The 14,834-nt window shown below is 38.0% G+C and overlaps 2 protein-coding genes across 11 annotated transcripts in view; one reads left to right on the top strand and one right to left on the bottom strand.

Moving 5' to 3' along the window:
* Positions 1 to 14,834, top strand: part of MED12L (mediator complex subunit 12L) — a 342,962-nt gene that overhangs the window by 110,699 nt on the left and 217,429 nt on the right. The window lies entirely within an intron of this gene.
* GPR171 (G protein-coupled receptor 171) lies at positions 634 to 6,287 on the bottom strand. 5 transcript variants are annotated; one of them, XM_054480290.2, is made up of 4 exons: positions 6,175 to 6,267; positions 3,942 to 4,030; positions 2,593 to 2,794; positions 635 to 2,471 (listed from the first exon to the last, which is right to left on the bottom strand). In XM_054480290.2, the coding sequence occupies exon 4, from the start codon at positions 2,416 to 2,418 to the stop codon at positions 1,459 to 1,461; it is 960 nt and encodes a 319-aa protein (XP_054336265.1). In that variant the 5' UTR covers positions 2,419 to 2,471; positions 2,593 to 2,794; positions 3,942 to 4,030; positions 6,175 to 6,267; the 3' UTR covers positions 635 to 1,458. The 5 variants fall into 5 exon arrangements, with proteins under 5 accessions (XP_054336267.1, XP_054336265.1, XP_054336263.1 ...); XM_054480288.2 differs by having other exon boundaries at positions 2,593 to 2,982; XM_054480289.2 differs by lacking the exon at positions 2,593 to 2,794 and having other exon boundaries at positions 6,175 to 6,287.

Here is a 14,834-nt window from a genome sequence, read left to right on the forward strand (position 1 = left end):
GTTTTTATATGGGCTTATTTTACTAATGAAATAAAAAACACAAAGTCATCATGTATGCTTATCTAAATTTTTCCAATATTCTTTTTCCTAATAAGTCTTTTATTTAATGCTATGTATTCTTTCTGCATCACCAGCAGTGGAGAGAATTTGATCAGAGTTGTGACTCTGAGAGCTGGAGTCACCTTATACTTTATTTTTATTTATTTATTTATTTATTTATTTATTTATTTATTTAAGACAGAGTCTTGCTCTTTTTGCCCAGGCTGGAGTGCAGTGGCACAGTCTCAGCTCACTGCAACCTCTGCCTCCCAGGTTCAAATGATTCTCCTGCCTCAGCCTCCGAAGTCGCTGAGATTACAGGCGTGTACTATCACAGCAGGCTAAATTTTGTAGAGACGGGGTTTCACCACATTGGCCAGGCTAATCTCTAACCCTTGACCTGAGATCCGCCCACCTCAGCCTCTCAAAGTGTGTGAGCCACCACGCCCGGCTGGAGTCACCTATACTTTAAACTGGGGCCCTACATGGAGTCAGGCTCATCTTTCTGAACTTGGGTGGCACTGAGTAGCTCAGCCCGTGCTACATTCCTAACACGGCCTTGCTATGCAAAGTCAGTGTATCTGTTTTATAAAGACCATCTGACTGGTGCTGTTTTACCATTGATGTGCTATCGATGTGATTTTCTAGTTCCAAAACACTAGTTTCAGTAGTCAGTATAACTTAACAACTCCCTCTGAAATGTTACAGGGTGTCTGTGTTTCATGTTACTTCAAAATAGAAATGAGAAGTCACTAAATGTATTATTACTAACATCAGGAAGCCTTTATTATAACCTACAGATAGAATATAAGTACAAATAATGCATTAAAGATTGTCTATATTTTTCAAGCCTTTTTATAAATAAAAGCTTTTGGTTATTGTGTTAGAAAAAAATTCGACATTAAAAATTGGAGGAGTAATGAGTTGAAAGATTACCATCTTTTGAAGTGATGGATTAGAAATAAAATAGGCACAAGTTGTTTTATGTAAGCTGCATTTTTTAAAAGTAATCTGAAAGGCTTTAAAATTATGTTGCTGGTGGGCTTTCTGGTAACTTACATGGAAATTATTTTTTATATTTTTATCAAGAAGTCAGTTCCAGGCATTTAGATGAATAACTCATGAATACCTTTGGGTCTATGTCATGGACCTCTTTTGGATTTCAAGGATATTGCAGGATTTTACATTCATTCAATGAGACTCTTTAGTTTTTTGTACAAATATTTGGGTGAATGAGTAGCAGCAAGCCTAACAATAAAGCTTGACTTGCATTGAGAAACAGGATTTCTAAGTAAACCTGTCCATATTTGCTAGCTAACTGTATTTTTTTGTACTGAGTTTTTTTTTTTCTCTTTCAAAGCTATAATTAACTTTATGGTCCAGTAAGGCCAGAATTGGTAGCACAAAAAATCCTGTCTTTTATGCAGTATTTTCACATCTTAATTTTTCTTTCTGAGCCTTGGTCTCTTTAGGTGAGGCAAAAGTCTCAGTGACCTTTGAGCGGAATGCTTTTGAGAGGTGATAGTACAGGATAGGATCAAAGCACAGGTTCGACACAGCCAGGAGCAGTGTAGCCTCTTTGGCTTTGAAGAGTGAAATCCTGGTTGAGCAATCAGTTATGACTTCTGTCTGGCTGAGGGTATACGGGATTCGGACAATGTGGTAAGGAACAAAGCATATGATGTAGCCCGTGGTCACTAAAAGTATGTTGATGAGAGCCTTTTTCACATTTGGGTAATTTTCATTATCTTTGTTTCTGTAGAGCTGTCGAATTACAAGGCAATTGGATATTAAAATGATGGCTGAGAAATTTAAAAATATTGCTACACATATGAAATTTGTCAGCAAATGCCAATTTCTTCCAAATTCCTTTTTAAACTCCATACAACCCACATTTGACTTTTCCTTGATGTCTTTGATGGGAATCATCATATTTGGCACCATTATAAGAAGGACCATTAGCCACACAACGGTTGATATCATTTTGGCAAATCCAGGTTCTTGTATTCGGTAGATCTTGCAGCTGTGTGTCAGCTGAAGACAGCGGTCAATGCTGACAAATGCTAAGAAGATAATTGATAAATACATATTGATATAGATGAGGCAGGCTGTTACTTGGCAGTGGAATATCTTTAGCTTCCAAGGTGCCACACCCAAGTCAACAACAATTTTCACTGGTAATGCCAGAGTAAGCAGGAAATCGGCTGTAAGCAAATTAATTAAGTAGATGCTCACACACCTGTGATTCGTATTCTTCTGTATAAAAGCCCAGGTTGCAAAACAACTTCCAATAATTCCAACAAGGAAAACTAAATAAAAAAAATACGTGAATGGCTCCAGATCCTTATAAACTGGGCAGAAGAACGAACTGTTTGTCATCTTGAGGGAAAGTAAGGATGACTGCTTATTGAAAAGAAAAAATTTCTAAGACTCTGTAAAAGAAACAAGGAAAGGGAGGTTAGTAATTAAGATTAGCAACTATTTTCTTTAAAAGACATTTGTCTTCACAATACCGTGTCTTTCTAGTTCTTGGAATTTTATTGGTGAACTTACCAGACCATGTGGCCTGGTGAGAACATACTAGATTGTGAAGATGCCTGGGTTTTCCATTGTCTGATTTTGTGACTTTCAGGAAATCCCATGCAGGTTTGCTTTTGGTAGGGATATTTTCAACCTCAGGTTTTTCCATTCTGGTAGTTCTTGTTACCAGTTGGGTTGGAAGTTAGTTTGCAGAGGAGATAAGTGAACTGAGATTCTGAGAAGTAGAGAGAGGAAACTAGGGTTGTGGTTGAGCATGAAGAGCTTTCAATGAGGTCTTCTGGTTTTTTTCTTGTTTTAGTTTTTTGTTTTCCATAGATTCATGTGGCTCCTAAGGCTGGGAGAACCCAGGCTGACAGGGGAAGTAAGGAGTTGATGGAAAATCTCCAGCCTGGTCGCAAGAGTCTGTCTCAAAAACAAACAGAAAAAAACAAAAAAAAAAACAAACAAAAAAAACCCACAACTACCAGAACGTGGATGTATGTTCATTGGTTACAAAATCCTTGGAGAAAGAATTATTTATATTAGTATCAAAACATCTGACTTCAACACTTGAGTTGCTTTTTTTTTTCTTTCATTGTGGGTTTTGAAGCAGTTAAAAGCCCAGAAGCATAAGACATACCCTTAGAACTACTGTGATCACCACTGATAATGACAATGAAGTCTTGTCATGTCCCTCCCAAATCTGGAACATTGAGCGGGTTTGTAAGCTCAAGTTAAACTGATAGGGCTCCCTTTGACCTGGTCTGTTCAAACTCACATGCTTAGAGCCAAGGGTACATTAGTAACCTTTCTGGTGCTGCCTGTTGCTGTGGGTCCCCCTTTTGCATATTAAACAATGTTCTTTTGTTTTAAAGACCTGAAGATTATTTTTGTATTTTAGCAAGGAAACATTTTATATTATAATACAACCTTTTTAAAAGAAGCAAATAGTTATAGTGACCAACATTGAAGGCCAGATCAGCAACTCTGTAAGTGCCTTTTAATAAGAGAATGAAACTTCTGACATCTTTCTAAATTTGAATTTCCCCAATTAATTAATGATTCTTTGTGTGCATTTGTAATGAAACCATATATGCAAACAGATGAATAAGGCAGATGTACACAAAGCTTTCTAAATTCAAGTGCTGCTTAAAGGCTACATGCCCTTTCTCTTTCCCTACCTGAGTTAGCACATTAGAGTCCATGAATAATGTCATTCTTTACCAAACTCGAGGAAAATAATTAAGCAGTTGGTTAGTATCTGGCATTATGCCAAATACTTTACATGTACTTATTTAACTTCTTATCATTTCCATAAGCTGGGTGTTGTTATTGTCCCTGCTTTACAGATGAGGAAATTGAGGCATAATGGGGTTACTTACCCAAGGTTGTGTAGCTGGTAAGATATAAAGCCAGGGTTCCAGCTCAGTCAGTCTGATCTCAGAATCACATTCAAAACCACTCCAAAACACTGCCTCAGTAATAATAGTAAGATGATGATAGAAATGATAATGATTATTATTATATCTGCCAGTCCTTACTAAGGGCTTACTGTGTGGGCAGGAACTATGTTCTAAACAATTTTTATGTAATAAAGCTGAAATAAACTATTCATTTTTAACTTTTTACCAAAATACTAAGAATATCAGTTTAGGCTTTTCATATATTTTGCTGTTTTATGCATACAACCACGCACACGCACACCGTACACACACACACACACACACTCTCTCTCTCTCTCTCTCTCTCTCTCACTCACATGCACATTTAAAAACAAAACCTAGGCCCTATCCAATAAGTTTAAACCAACTTTGCTCTCAAAGCTTCCATAACCTAGTTTCTCTCTACCATCTCTACTTACATCCCAGATTAAGATTGGGATTGGTGGCGTCTCTACTGTTCTGTGTACGATTCCTTCCTGCCTTTATACTTTTGCATGTGATAGAAATTTTGGAGTCATAGGATTTTAAGAATGGATGGAAACTTTATCGATAGCCTGTAGTCTAATCCCCAAGTCAGTTGAGGAGATTGAGGGCTGGCACTGGTGTGTTCCTCAAGCTTTCACAGAATGTTCAGGCAGGACTAAGATCTGCTCTTATTGGTCATCTTCTAAGCTCTCTGCATTTATCCTTCCTATTCCTGAATCCTGCTTATTCCGGAGCTTTAAGGAAGCTCCTCACATCTGAAAGCTACTCCAGGCTTTACCGATGTCCTTGGCGACCATGAATTTGGATAGTTACCATTTGTACCTTGGAATTTTGAATATACTTTTCTTCTTTATGTGAAAAACTAGTATTTGTGTACATTGATATAGTGTCACATCTTTGCTTATTGTTACTTTCTAAGGCCCTAGGATTTTGGCTTAGGCACTTTTATTTCAAATATTACATAATAATGGTAACATAATGTGTTTCTTTAAGTGCTCCATTGCTTGCACAACTATAAAATAAGACTATTGTATCAATGAGACTTATATGGTAAAGAGAAGAATTAGAGTAATTTCTTTTGATTAATTTGCTCTGTAGCTAGAACTGACGATATATACCATACATGAATAATTTATTTGAAATGAATAACTAATCATTCAGTAATTCTCAGGAATGATGGAGCTTCTCACATTTCTCACATATGCGTCTGTGAACTTTTGTCTAAATTGCAGTGAAAAACAAATCTGTTTATTTAAAATTTTTGCTTATGTAAATTAGAGGTTAAACTATTGTATAATAACATCCTGTGTTCTGTGTCACAAGTTTGAGAACTAAGTGCTTAATAAATATTTTACCAGACAGTTACTTACCAGTGAAAATGTGAGATACTCAGAAGTAGACCAGCAACAACAATACAAGATTTTAACTGTCTCTGTAGTTTGGATAGCGCGCCCATTGCTTAGAAAATAAATAAACTGGCTGGGCACAGTGGCTCATGCCTGTAATCCCAGCACGTCGGGAGGCTGAGGCGGGTGGATCACTTGAGGTCAAGAGTTCGAGACCAGCCTGGCCAACATGGTGAAACCCTGTCTCTACTAAAAATACAAAAATTAGCCAATGCGGTGGCGGGCACTTATAATCCCAGCTACTCGGGAGGCTGAGGCAGGAGAATCGTTTGAACCCGGGATGTGGAGGTTGAAGTGAGCCAAGATCGCACCACTGCACTCCAGCCTGGGTGAAAAAGCGAGACTCCTCAAAAACAAAACAAAACAAAAACAAAATAAAAGCTTATTAGATTTTCTATGGAATCACAGTAGAATCTTCTTGAAATCACCTATTGTAATGTTTGTAGAGGAAAGTCATCTTAAGGCCTGTTGTTCCCTGTTGTGAAGATCTACAACATGGCCTCTATCCACCCAGTTATAAGATTGAATTACTGAATAGTTATGCTTGCTCAGGTATTCAGTCTGGTGTCAGTTATCCTGTCTTTTGGAGACAGATGAATGGGTTCATCAGATATAAGAAAATTATAGTGTCATTCACAGCTAGGACCTATTTAGAGTTTAAAAATTGATGCCTTTTTATACAGCTTGGCTTTTTCTACTTATAAGCCTTAAATACTGAAAAATCACAATTTTGTTTTCCACGGAAAAGCATTTGAATATATTAAGTGTTTAAAAAGACATACCTGGGGCTATCTTCTGTGAGCCTCAGCAGGCCTTGCTGCAAGTCTTCAGAGAAGCATGAGCTGTTTGGTTAGCCGCAGCAGTAGCAACGCCATTGCAGGCTGCTGGCTTTACTAAAAATTTCCTTTCCTTTTTGTGTGGTTTTAAAATGTTGCATATTGACGTAGATGAAACTGTGGTTTGCAAGTAGTTTAACTTTATGAAAGTCTCCTAAAGAAGTTTTTTAAATATATACAATTTCACGTATGCTTTCTTAAGCAATTTGCTTGTCATATTTTTTAGAGAAAAGATCTTCATTTAGTACCTAGCCTTTTTATTTTTTTTAAAGTATCCAAGGTATGTTCTGTGTCATAATGATTTCAAAGAATATCACTCTTTATGCCTTGACGGGGATTAATAATTGAAGATATAAGGTGTTTAAGCAAATATTTCTTCAGTATACATGGTAACACAGCATTTCAAAGATAAAATTTAAAAAATAGTTGCAGTTTTTATTCCTGCTGAGACACCTATTATTAAAAAAAGAAGTAAACAAGAAGATGTGTTTTACAGAGTCAGCTACTGTATATATTTTATTTATCTTATTTTGTGTTCATTATAGAAAAATCTGGAAATAGAAATAAAAAAGGAACATCATTATGCAGAGAGATAATTACTGTTAATGTTTTTGGTACATAAGTTTTAAATTTTTTCTATGCTTATGTATTTCCACTTAAATGTTATTCATACTATTTTATAGTTTATAATTTTTCATTGAGGAATATATATTCAATTTATGAGATTAGACTTGTAATAAGTATTTGTCTGTTTGACTCAAACAGCCTAATGAATTGAAATAGTATTTAGTAATTAATAGACTGTGTGTAAAGGAACCCTACAGTGTGTATTTAAGTTTTTTGGTTAAATGTTCATTGTGTCTGTGGCAGAACTAATGTTTATTGAATGTTTGAAAGAAGCCTAGCCTGGTGGGGGACCTAACAAACTTATTTTCAAGAGTTCTGAATTTTCTGGTTCAAAGTTGATGTGTAAATGCAAAGCCATTGCCTGGTTATTTAGGGTCTGGTTTCTTCTAATGCTTCATTGGCTTGGTAGGTGCTTTGGTTTTTTTTTAATAATACTTGGTCAGTTTTCTAGATAAGAAAAAAGAAGATACCTTTCCAGGATCTAAAATTAGTCCCTTGGTATTAGTTTTTAAAAAGAAAAATGTCTCAAAAGATGAAATGAGAAGTATCTAGCTAGGGAGAATTTAGGGAAAGTCTAAGGAGACTTTTGAAAAAAATGTAAAGATGCTTATGATGATATTGGTCATGTCTCAGGTATTCTGACATTCTCCCAAATTCATATAATTATTATTTTTGCCAGTGAAGGCCATAAATTATAAACTAGGAGGGAAAAAGCAAATGTTTCTCAAACATTTTATGTTAAGAACCACTGTGAACTTCATCATCATAGTGCTAGGAAAGGATCTTTCTTTTAAGATATGTATGCTTCAACATTGTACAGGACTCACTGAAGAACATACTTGTAGAAAAGATATATTTGCAGACAAGTAAGTGAGAAGTGATCAGGGTTTACATTCACTGGAGGGTAGAGGAGATGAAAGGGAGAGAATTTAGAGATGGGTGGAGGTGACTGCAGACAGTGGTGAATGATTTTACCATGGCATGGAGAAAAACTGGGATGAAAGATTTTTGACAGAGTTTCTGTTTTGCTTTTTTTAGTTAGGTCTCTTTATATATTTACTTCCCTGGTTCACTCTAAGGTTATAGACACAATTGAAGAGCACAAACAATTGTACTTAAAAATCTACTCAGGCCACAGTTTCTGTCTGGATTGCCAAATGTGAAAGCACTGAAGTGCCCTTGTTCTCAGAGTTCTATTTAATTTTTAGAATAGTGAGAATTAATCTTTTAATAGAGAGATGAATCATATTCCTCCTTTTGAGAATGAGCTTAGGCAACCTGGCTTTGTGTGGAAGTTTATTCAAGTGGAAATACATGTAGTTTTCATTTTTTAATACAAGTTTCATTTGATTTTCTATAAGCCAGTTTTTTCTATCTGTTTCACTGAGGACAAGTGTTTGTAACTGTACTTAGTGTTCCGGGAAGTTGCGTGTCATCGCTAATACACACCCAAGTGGGAAGAAGTGAGGTGAAGTTATTTTTCCCTTACCTTGGTCATGGCAGTACTTTCTGTTTAAGAAATAATCTATTCATTACTTATGAATATTTCATGGAGATTTTGTATATGTAAAATAAAAATTAAAGCTAAATTGTCCACCAAGTTATGAATTGAGAAAGAAAATATTTTCTGTAGTCAACTCTCCTATCCATACAAAACGTGCTTTTGATTTTATTGAACACAAATACCAAACAACAGTATTTCAGTAGAAATATTTGCTTTGAATAGCGTTTTTAAAATGTGCTTTTTCAGCATAGCGTGGAAGCCGTTTGGAACTAATGAGGAAGGGGAAAGCGAATGTTGGGGTTGGCGGTCACTGCTACAGCCAGGCACAGGTCTGAGGACTTGTTTTTGTTAAAACAAGCCATGAGATACAGGAGATTCTGCCTCTTACAGATGGGGAAACTGTGGTGAGAGAAATTAAGGCCCACTCAAGCCTGCACAGTTAGACCCTGGCGTCCCAGCTCTTAGTTATGCTTCTTACAATGAAAGTGCTGGGGACAGTGATTACAATGGAGGCCATCAGGTCAGTCCAGTCCCCCTTCCCATTTAGTATTTGTAACCATTTGAGTTTGCATGCCATTGGGTGGTAGAACATTGTACCACTGTTCTTGCCTTCCTCATGGAGTTTTCAGCCTCTGGAATGTGAATTTGGGACGCTCTTGCATCAAAATGATTTACAAATGGAAGATTTTTATGATCAGTCACTTCTGCCACAGCCTGTGCAACTCCAATTCAGCCCTCTGTCTGTAGCGGTTGTGCTTTAGGGTTATGTTTTGAAAGAAAATAATTTTTTTTTTTTTTTTTGCACATAATTCTCTTTCCCACCTGGGTTAGCCCAAAGATTTTTTTCTGTGCTCTGAGATTGGTAGCTTTAAATCTGAGAGTGACTGATGTGATTAAGCAGTGTAGTTTTAAAGTGAAATGTAGACATACGGTTTCCATGTTACTGTTTCTGTATTATTTAAGTTCTGCCTTGTTTTTTTTTTTCTTTACTGAAATGGAGAATACATGTTTGGAAATGATTTGAAGGCAAATTTGTTTTTGCACATTCTTGGAATGTGAACTCAGTTAAAAGAATGGCTGGGTACATCACCCTGTCATTTCCCCTTGACAGTCCTTTTCGTTGTCTGCCTTTTTGTTGATGTTACTGCATCAACATTTCATTTTACCTTTTGGTTGTGAGGTGTGACTGCTATTTGGTCCACGGTTAAAAAATAATTTATGGAGGGGAAATTTATGATAAAGAACTTTTAAAGATTATCTTGTTTCTTTTTAGTCACTGAATTTCATGCTTTTTTTCCCCCATTTGTTTGTTGGTGGTCCATTTCTTATGAACTTATGACTAACACATTATCTTTTTTTTTGAGACAGAGTCTTGCTGTGTCACCCAGGCTGGAGTGCAGTGGTGAGATCTTAGCTCACTGCAAGATCCGCCTCCCAGGTTCACGCCATTCTCCTGCCTCAGCCTCCCGAGTAGCTGGGACTACAGGCACCCACCACCACGCCCAGCTAAGTTTTTGTATTTTTAGTAGAGACGGGGTTTCACCGTGTTAGCCAGGATGGTCTTGATCTCCTGACCTCGTGATCCGCCCGCCTCGGCCTCCCAAAGTGCTGGGATTACAGGCGTGGGCCACTGTGCCCGGCCATGACTAACACATTTTCAAAGCACAGAACACATTTTAAAAACTTGTTAGTTACTTTCCAGGAGAATGTTCTTTGGAAAACATCTCCCTTTTCCTAGCCATGTGATTTTTTTTTCTTAAGACAGGGTCATCTTACGTTGTCCGGGCTGGAGTGCAGTGGTTATTCAGAGGTCTCATCATAGCTTGCTACAGTCCCAAACTCCTTGGCTCAAGCAATCCTGTTGCATCAGCCTCCTGAGTAACTAGGACTGCAGGGGCACAACACTGCACCCAGCCATGTGAATATTTCTTGATCAAATATTTATGAAAAATTATAACAGCAAATATTTATCGATTACAGGCTGCCTCCTGAGCTCTTATCCTGGAGAATATTTTATGCTTTGTAAAGGAATGATAAGAAATCTTATCACCTGCTATGTGCTGTTAGAACCTGTGGGAATCTGGGAAGTGTAATGCTCCAGACTGTGGTGGGGTGAACAGGAGCTTCTTCAGAATGAGCTACAAGGTGGCATGCTTGGGGGATGACACAGATAATTGGAGTATGAGAAATTTTGGGGGGGACTGTCAGGCAATTTGGGGGCTTGGGTGTCTCTGTGAGGAAAAGATTGAGACCAAATCTTGGATGCTCCCTGGGATTTTAATAAAGTAAGCATTGGAGAGCTCATGGTTGTACAAGGGAAGGAGCTGTCAATTTGGCAGTATTAGGTAAATCTACCAGCATTGGAGTTTGCTTGGTTAGGAGAGAAAGTGGAAGGTGAGAAACCAGTTAAGGAATGATTGCAGTCATTTTAAGTGAGAAGCAATAAGGATCTGAAATTACATGGGAAGGGAGGAATAGCTGAGAACCACTGCAGAAGTAAAATCACTGCAGGGTAGGGTAGAGAGGGAGGAGAGGAGACTGACGTTTTAGTCCTGGGAAAGGAAGTCTGAGGAGAGAGGCAGCTTGGTCAGATAGAAAGGTGAATTTGGCTTATTGGCTGACAAAGTTTTATTTGATATAGCTTAGATAGATTTTTATTTTATTCTTTTTCATTTACGTTTTAAATGTTTCCCAGAGCTTTATGTGTCATTAACCAGAACATTCTGAATGTACTTTGTAAACACTTAAGGAGCTCTTATTTTGAACGGCTTTGATGGAAATGCTGGTTTTCTTATTTAAAATAAGACCATTTTTCTTATTTTTTACCTAACTACTTTCATACTATTAGCCAGATAAGAACTACACTTGGCCATGACAATTTTTTTATAGTTGCTTGTTTTTCTTAACAAGAAAGTGAATTAGATGTGGAGTTGAAATTGGCTTTTAGAAGGATTATGTTCTCATGCAGTCAATATGATATCAAAGAGAGCTAGTATTCCTTTAGAAAGATAATGGTTGAAAGTACAACGTAACTAACAGCTTGAAAAAAGCTGCAAGTTAAATGTAGAGACCCTTTTAGCTTAGAAAATAGAACATTGAGGCTGGGCACTCACGCCTGTCATCTCAGCACTTTGGGGCCGAGGTGGATGGATCACCAGAGGTCAGGAGTTCGAGACCAGCCTGGCAAACATGGTAAAACCCCATCTTTACTAAAAATACAAAAATTAGCCAGGCGTGATGGCGGGTACCTGTAATCTCAGCTACTTGGGAGGCTGAGGCAGGAGAATTGAACCCTGGAGGTGGAGGTTGCAGTGAGCTGAGATCACGCCACTGCACTCCAGCCTGGGGGACAAGAGCGAGACTCTATGTCAAAAAAAAAGAAAATAGAAAAATCAAGAATTTAGGTAATATGTAATATTGTATGGAGATGATGAGGGCCATGTTTTCTTGGTGTTCATTTGTGTCAGGAAATGGAATGATAGGAAAGTAAGCCCTTTGTCCCACACTTTTGGGGCAGGCTTAGCAGGTCATCAAATGATGGGGGATTTGGGAGAGAAGGGAGAAGTAGTGCAGGTATGGGCTTCCCTTGCCATGCTGATACCATGGGGGTTAAGGCTGGTGACACCTGGAGGCTGATAAAGAAAAAATTTACTCCCTGGACTTAAGTCCTGTGTCGCAGGTCCCCAAAACACATGATACAATATTTAGGAAGTGGAGTGAAGTGGCTAGTGGCTATGACTGACCATGAGAGAAGCCATAGAATCATACAATGAACACCTTCAAAAAGTAACAAGTAGTCTTATAAGCTTTATCAGTGAGAATACCTGTCATATATTTTCTTGTTTATTGAGGTGGGCCTATTTTTATAACACCCCTTTCATACTTACACCCAACTTATATTGAAGCAGGGGGAGATAGGAATGCAGTAACATCTCATATTTCCTAAAAATCTTGAGACTGCTTTGGGGCGCACTTTCTTATTTCTTTTTTTGTAGCTGATATACATGTAACATTTATCACATATGTTTACTGCAGAGAAATTAATACGACATTTAATCATTTTGTACAAGCAGTACTATAAAGTGGTTAAAACATTTTGAAAAGTAACCTATGGGAAAGAAAAACTACATTTTGTTAAAGTGGTCTTTTTGGCGGGGATGTCTTGTCTTGAAACGGTAATCCACATACCATTAGAGTCTTGTGGAAAATAGTGAACAAAAGGAAGTAATGGCTTTTACTGTTGAAGACCACACAGTACCAAACACACAAACCGTCACAGTGCTGCTTACCCAAAAGAAATCCCGTGTCATTTTGGGGGAGTGATCTGTTATATTCATAATTTGTATAATATTATCTCTTGATGTTACAGATATTTTTTGTATTTATTGATACTTTTTCTCCAGAGTGGAAAGTTATAGATGGCAGTGATAGGGTTAAGGATAGAACACAGAACTAATGACACATACTTGACTAACATATTCAAGCAGAACTACAGCTTTGCGTGAGGGTGTTTTCTAGAATTTCTGAACTCTTTAGATTACTCTGTTAGATAAAGCCAGTGTATCACGAGTTTCTCATTTGTAGTTGCCAAAAGAAAGAAAGAAAGAAAGAGAAAAGAAACCAATTAAAATTGGGCTTATTGGCTGTGGGTATGGTTTTAGGTGGGGACTGATGCAGGCACTCAGCTTTGTAACCAGGACTGGGTTTGTACCATGTCTTCAGTGTGCCTTCCATGGTGTCAGTTTCAACTCATAGGGTGCTCTAGGCTCTCTTCCTATGTAGCCAGATGAAAGAAGTGCTTCTAGATTTTATATCTTCATGGCATACCCTCCAGATAATTTTTTTCGGAAGCCTAGAACTTGCTCTTATTAGGTCAAATTGGATCATGTTCCATCCCAACTTGTGGCCAGTGGAATCAGACATGCTGATTGCCTAGAGTCAGTTATGGCTGGCCCCTTATGTGGGGGATGGGGTCAGCTGCATATGATAGCTGCATGGTTGAGAACAGGACAGAATGACTTTCCCGAAGGAAAAGTTTTGCTTCTGTTTCTGGACAAAGAAGATGGAGGCTGAAGATGACCAACGAATGAGCACTAGTGATGACAACATTTTGTAAAAGACCATTGCAGGGTTCACCCACCTCAGTGGGTAAATGTCAGTGTGTAACGTTTTTATATGATTATGATCTTTCTATGATCTGTTTCTTGATTACTCTTATCTCAAATATTCGTTTTATAAAAACACCTTAAAACATTTTGTATAGGTAGTTGAATCACTTATGCATCAAAATGGAATGTAAGGATTCCTGTTAAAGGGAGATTTTTAGTCGTCATGAGTGACTTTTGAATATCTTTCTGTGAGATTTCTGCATTCCACATGTTACAGAGTAGCCATTGGCATATTCTATCTGCAGGTATATTTTCTTTTCACTGGTGCCCCAGCAATGTAAAAACTGTGACTTTTTGTATCTTGAAAAATGAGGAAATAATTGACTAGAGCTGAGAGCCCTTTGGCCTCTCTTGGCAGAGACTCTCAGGCAGAGGCTCTCAGCACACCATCGTCATTGGCTTCCCCTGTTTCCTTACAGCTGTGTTTACAGTGCCTTCTGCAGGCACCTGAGTTGTAAGCCTCAGTGGGCACCCTGAACACTGGCGTGCCTGCACTATAGCTTTATCTACAAAAGGACCCGGCAAGTGTTCCCTGTTGCCCACCTACACTAGTGCTAGTGATTTCTGGGAAGTTGCTGGGTTAATTTTTTATTGCTGGTGCTCTGCCACTTGGTTTTTAGTTGTTACTCTGGACCTGAAAGTTCTGATAGGCAGTAACTGTTACTCAACTGTTGCTTCACAATATCCTTATCTGCAATCCATGTTGTTTCCTGAAAAATATTACTTTTGCATGCTATTTTGCTTTAGCGCGTGCTTACAAAGGCATTTCTTGGTGCTACTCATCTTCTCTTTTTCACTTTCACTTTTTACCATAGCCCAGTAGGGGCATTTGAAACCCCAGTATTTACTCGTTTGTCCTGGCCAGTGTCAGTTGTGAAGAATAAACACAGATTTTTTTTTCCCTTTTTTTGCAGATGTAGTTAGATAAACAATTATAGCAAGCTTAGTTTACCAAGCACATTTGTGATAGCATAGCAATTTTTGTTTTTTATTTTTTGAGAGGGTCTGATTGACCCAGAATTGGGAACTATTAGGACAGTGGAAAGTAGATACTGAGGGAAAGAAAACCTGTCCAGCTTTTCCCCAATTTAGGGTATTTTTTCTGAGTTTTGCCTAAAATATTGATGAGGTTATAGGACATATGAAGTACTTTTGTTTCTTTTTTTGACATAGGGTCTTGCTCTGTTGCCCAGACTGGAGTGCAGTAGCACAATCATGGCCCACTGCAACCTCTGCCTCTTGGGCCCAGGTGATCATCCCACCTCAGTCTCCCCAGTAACTGGGACTGTCGGCGTATGCCACCACGC

Source organism: Pongo pygmaeus, chromosome 2 (genome assembly GCF_028885625.2).
Source record: "Pongo pygmaeus isolate AG05252 chromosome 2, NHGRI_mPonPyg2-v2.0_pri, whole genome shotgun sequence".
In the NCBI taxonomy this organism is placed as follows: domain Eukaryota; kingdom Metazoa; phylum Chordata; class Mammalia; order Primates; family Hominidae; genus Pongo; species Pongo pygmaeus.

Bases quoted from the DNA above. Each gene is read 5' to 3' on its own strand.
- GPR171 (XM_054480292.2), bottom strand. From the start codon at position 2,418: ATGACAAACAGTTCGTTCTTCTGCCCAGTTTATAAGGATCTGGAGCCA.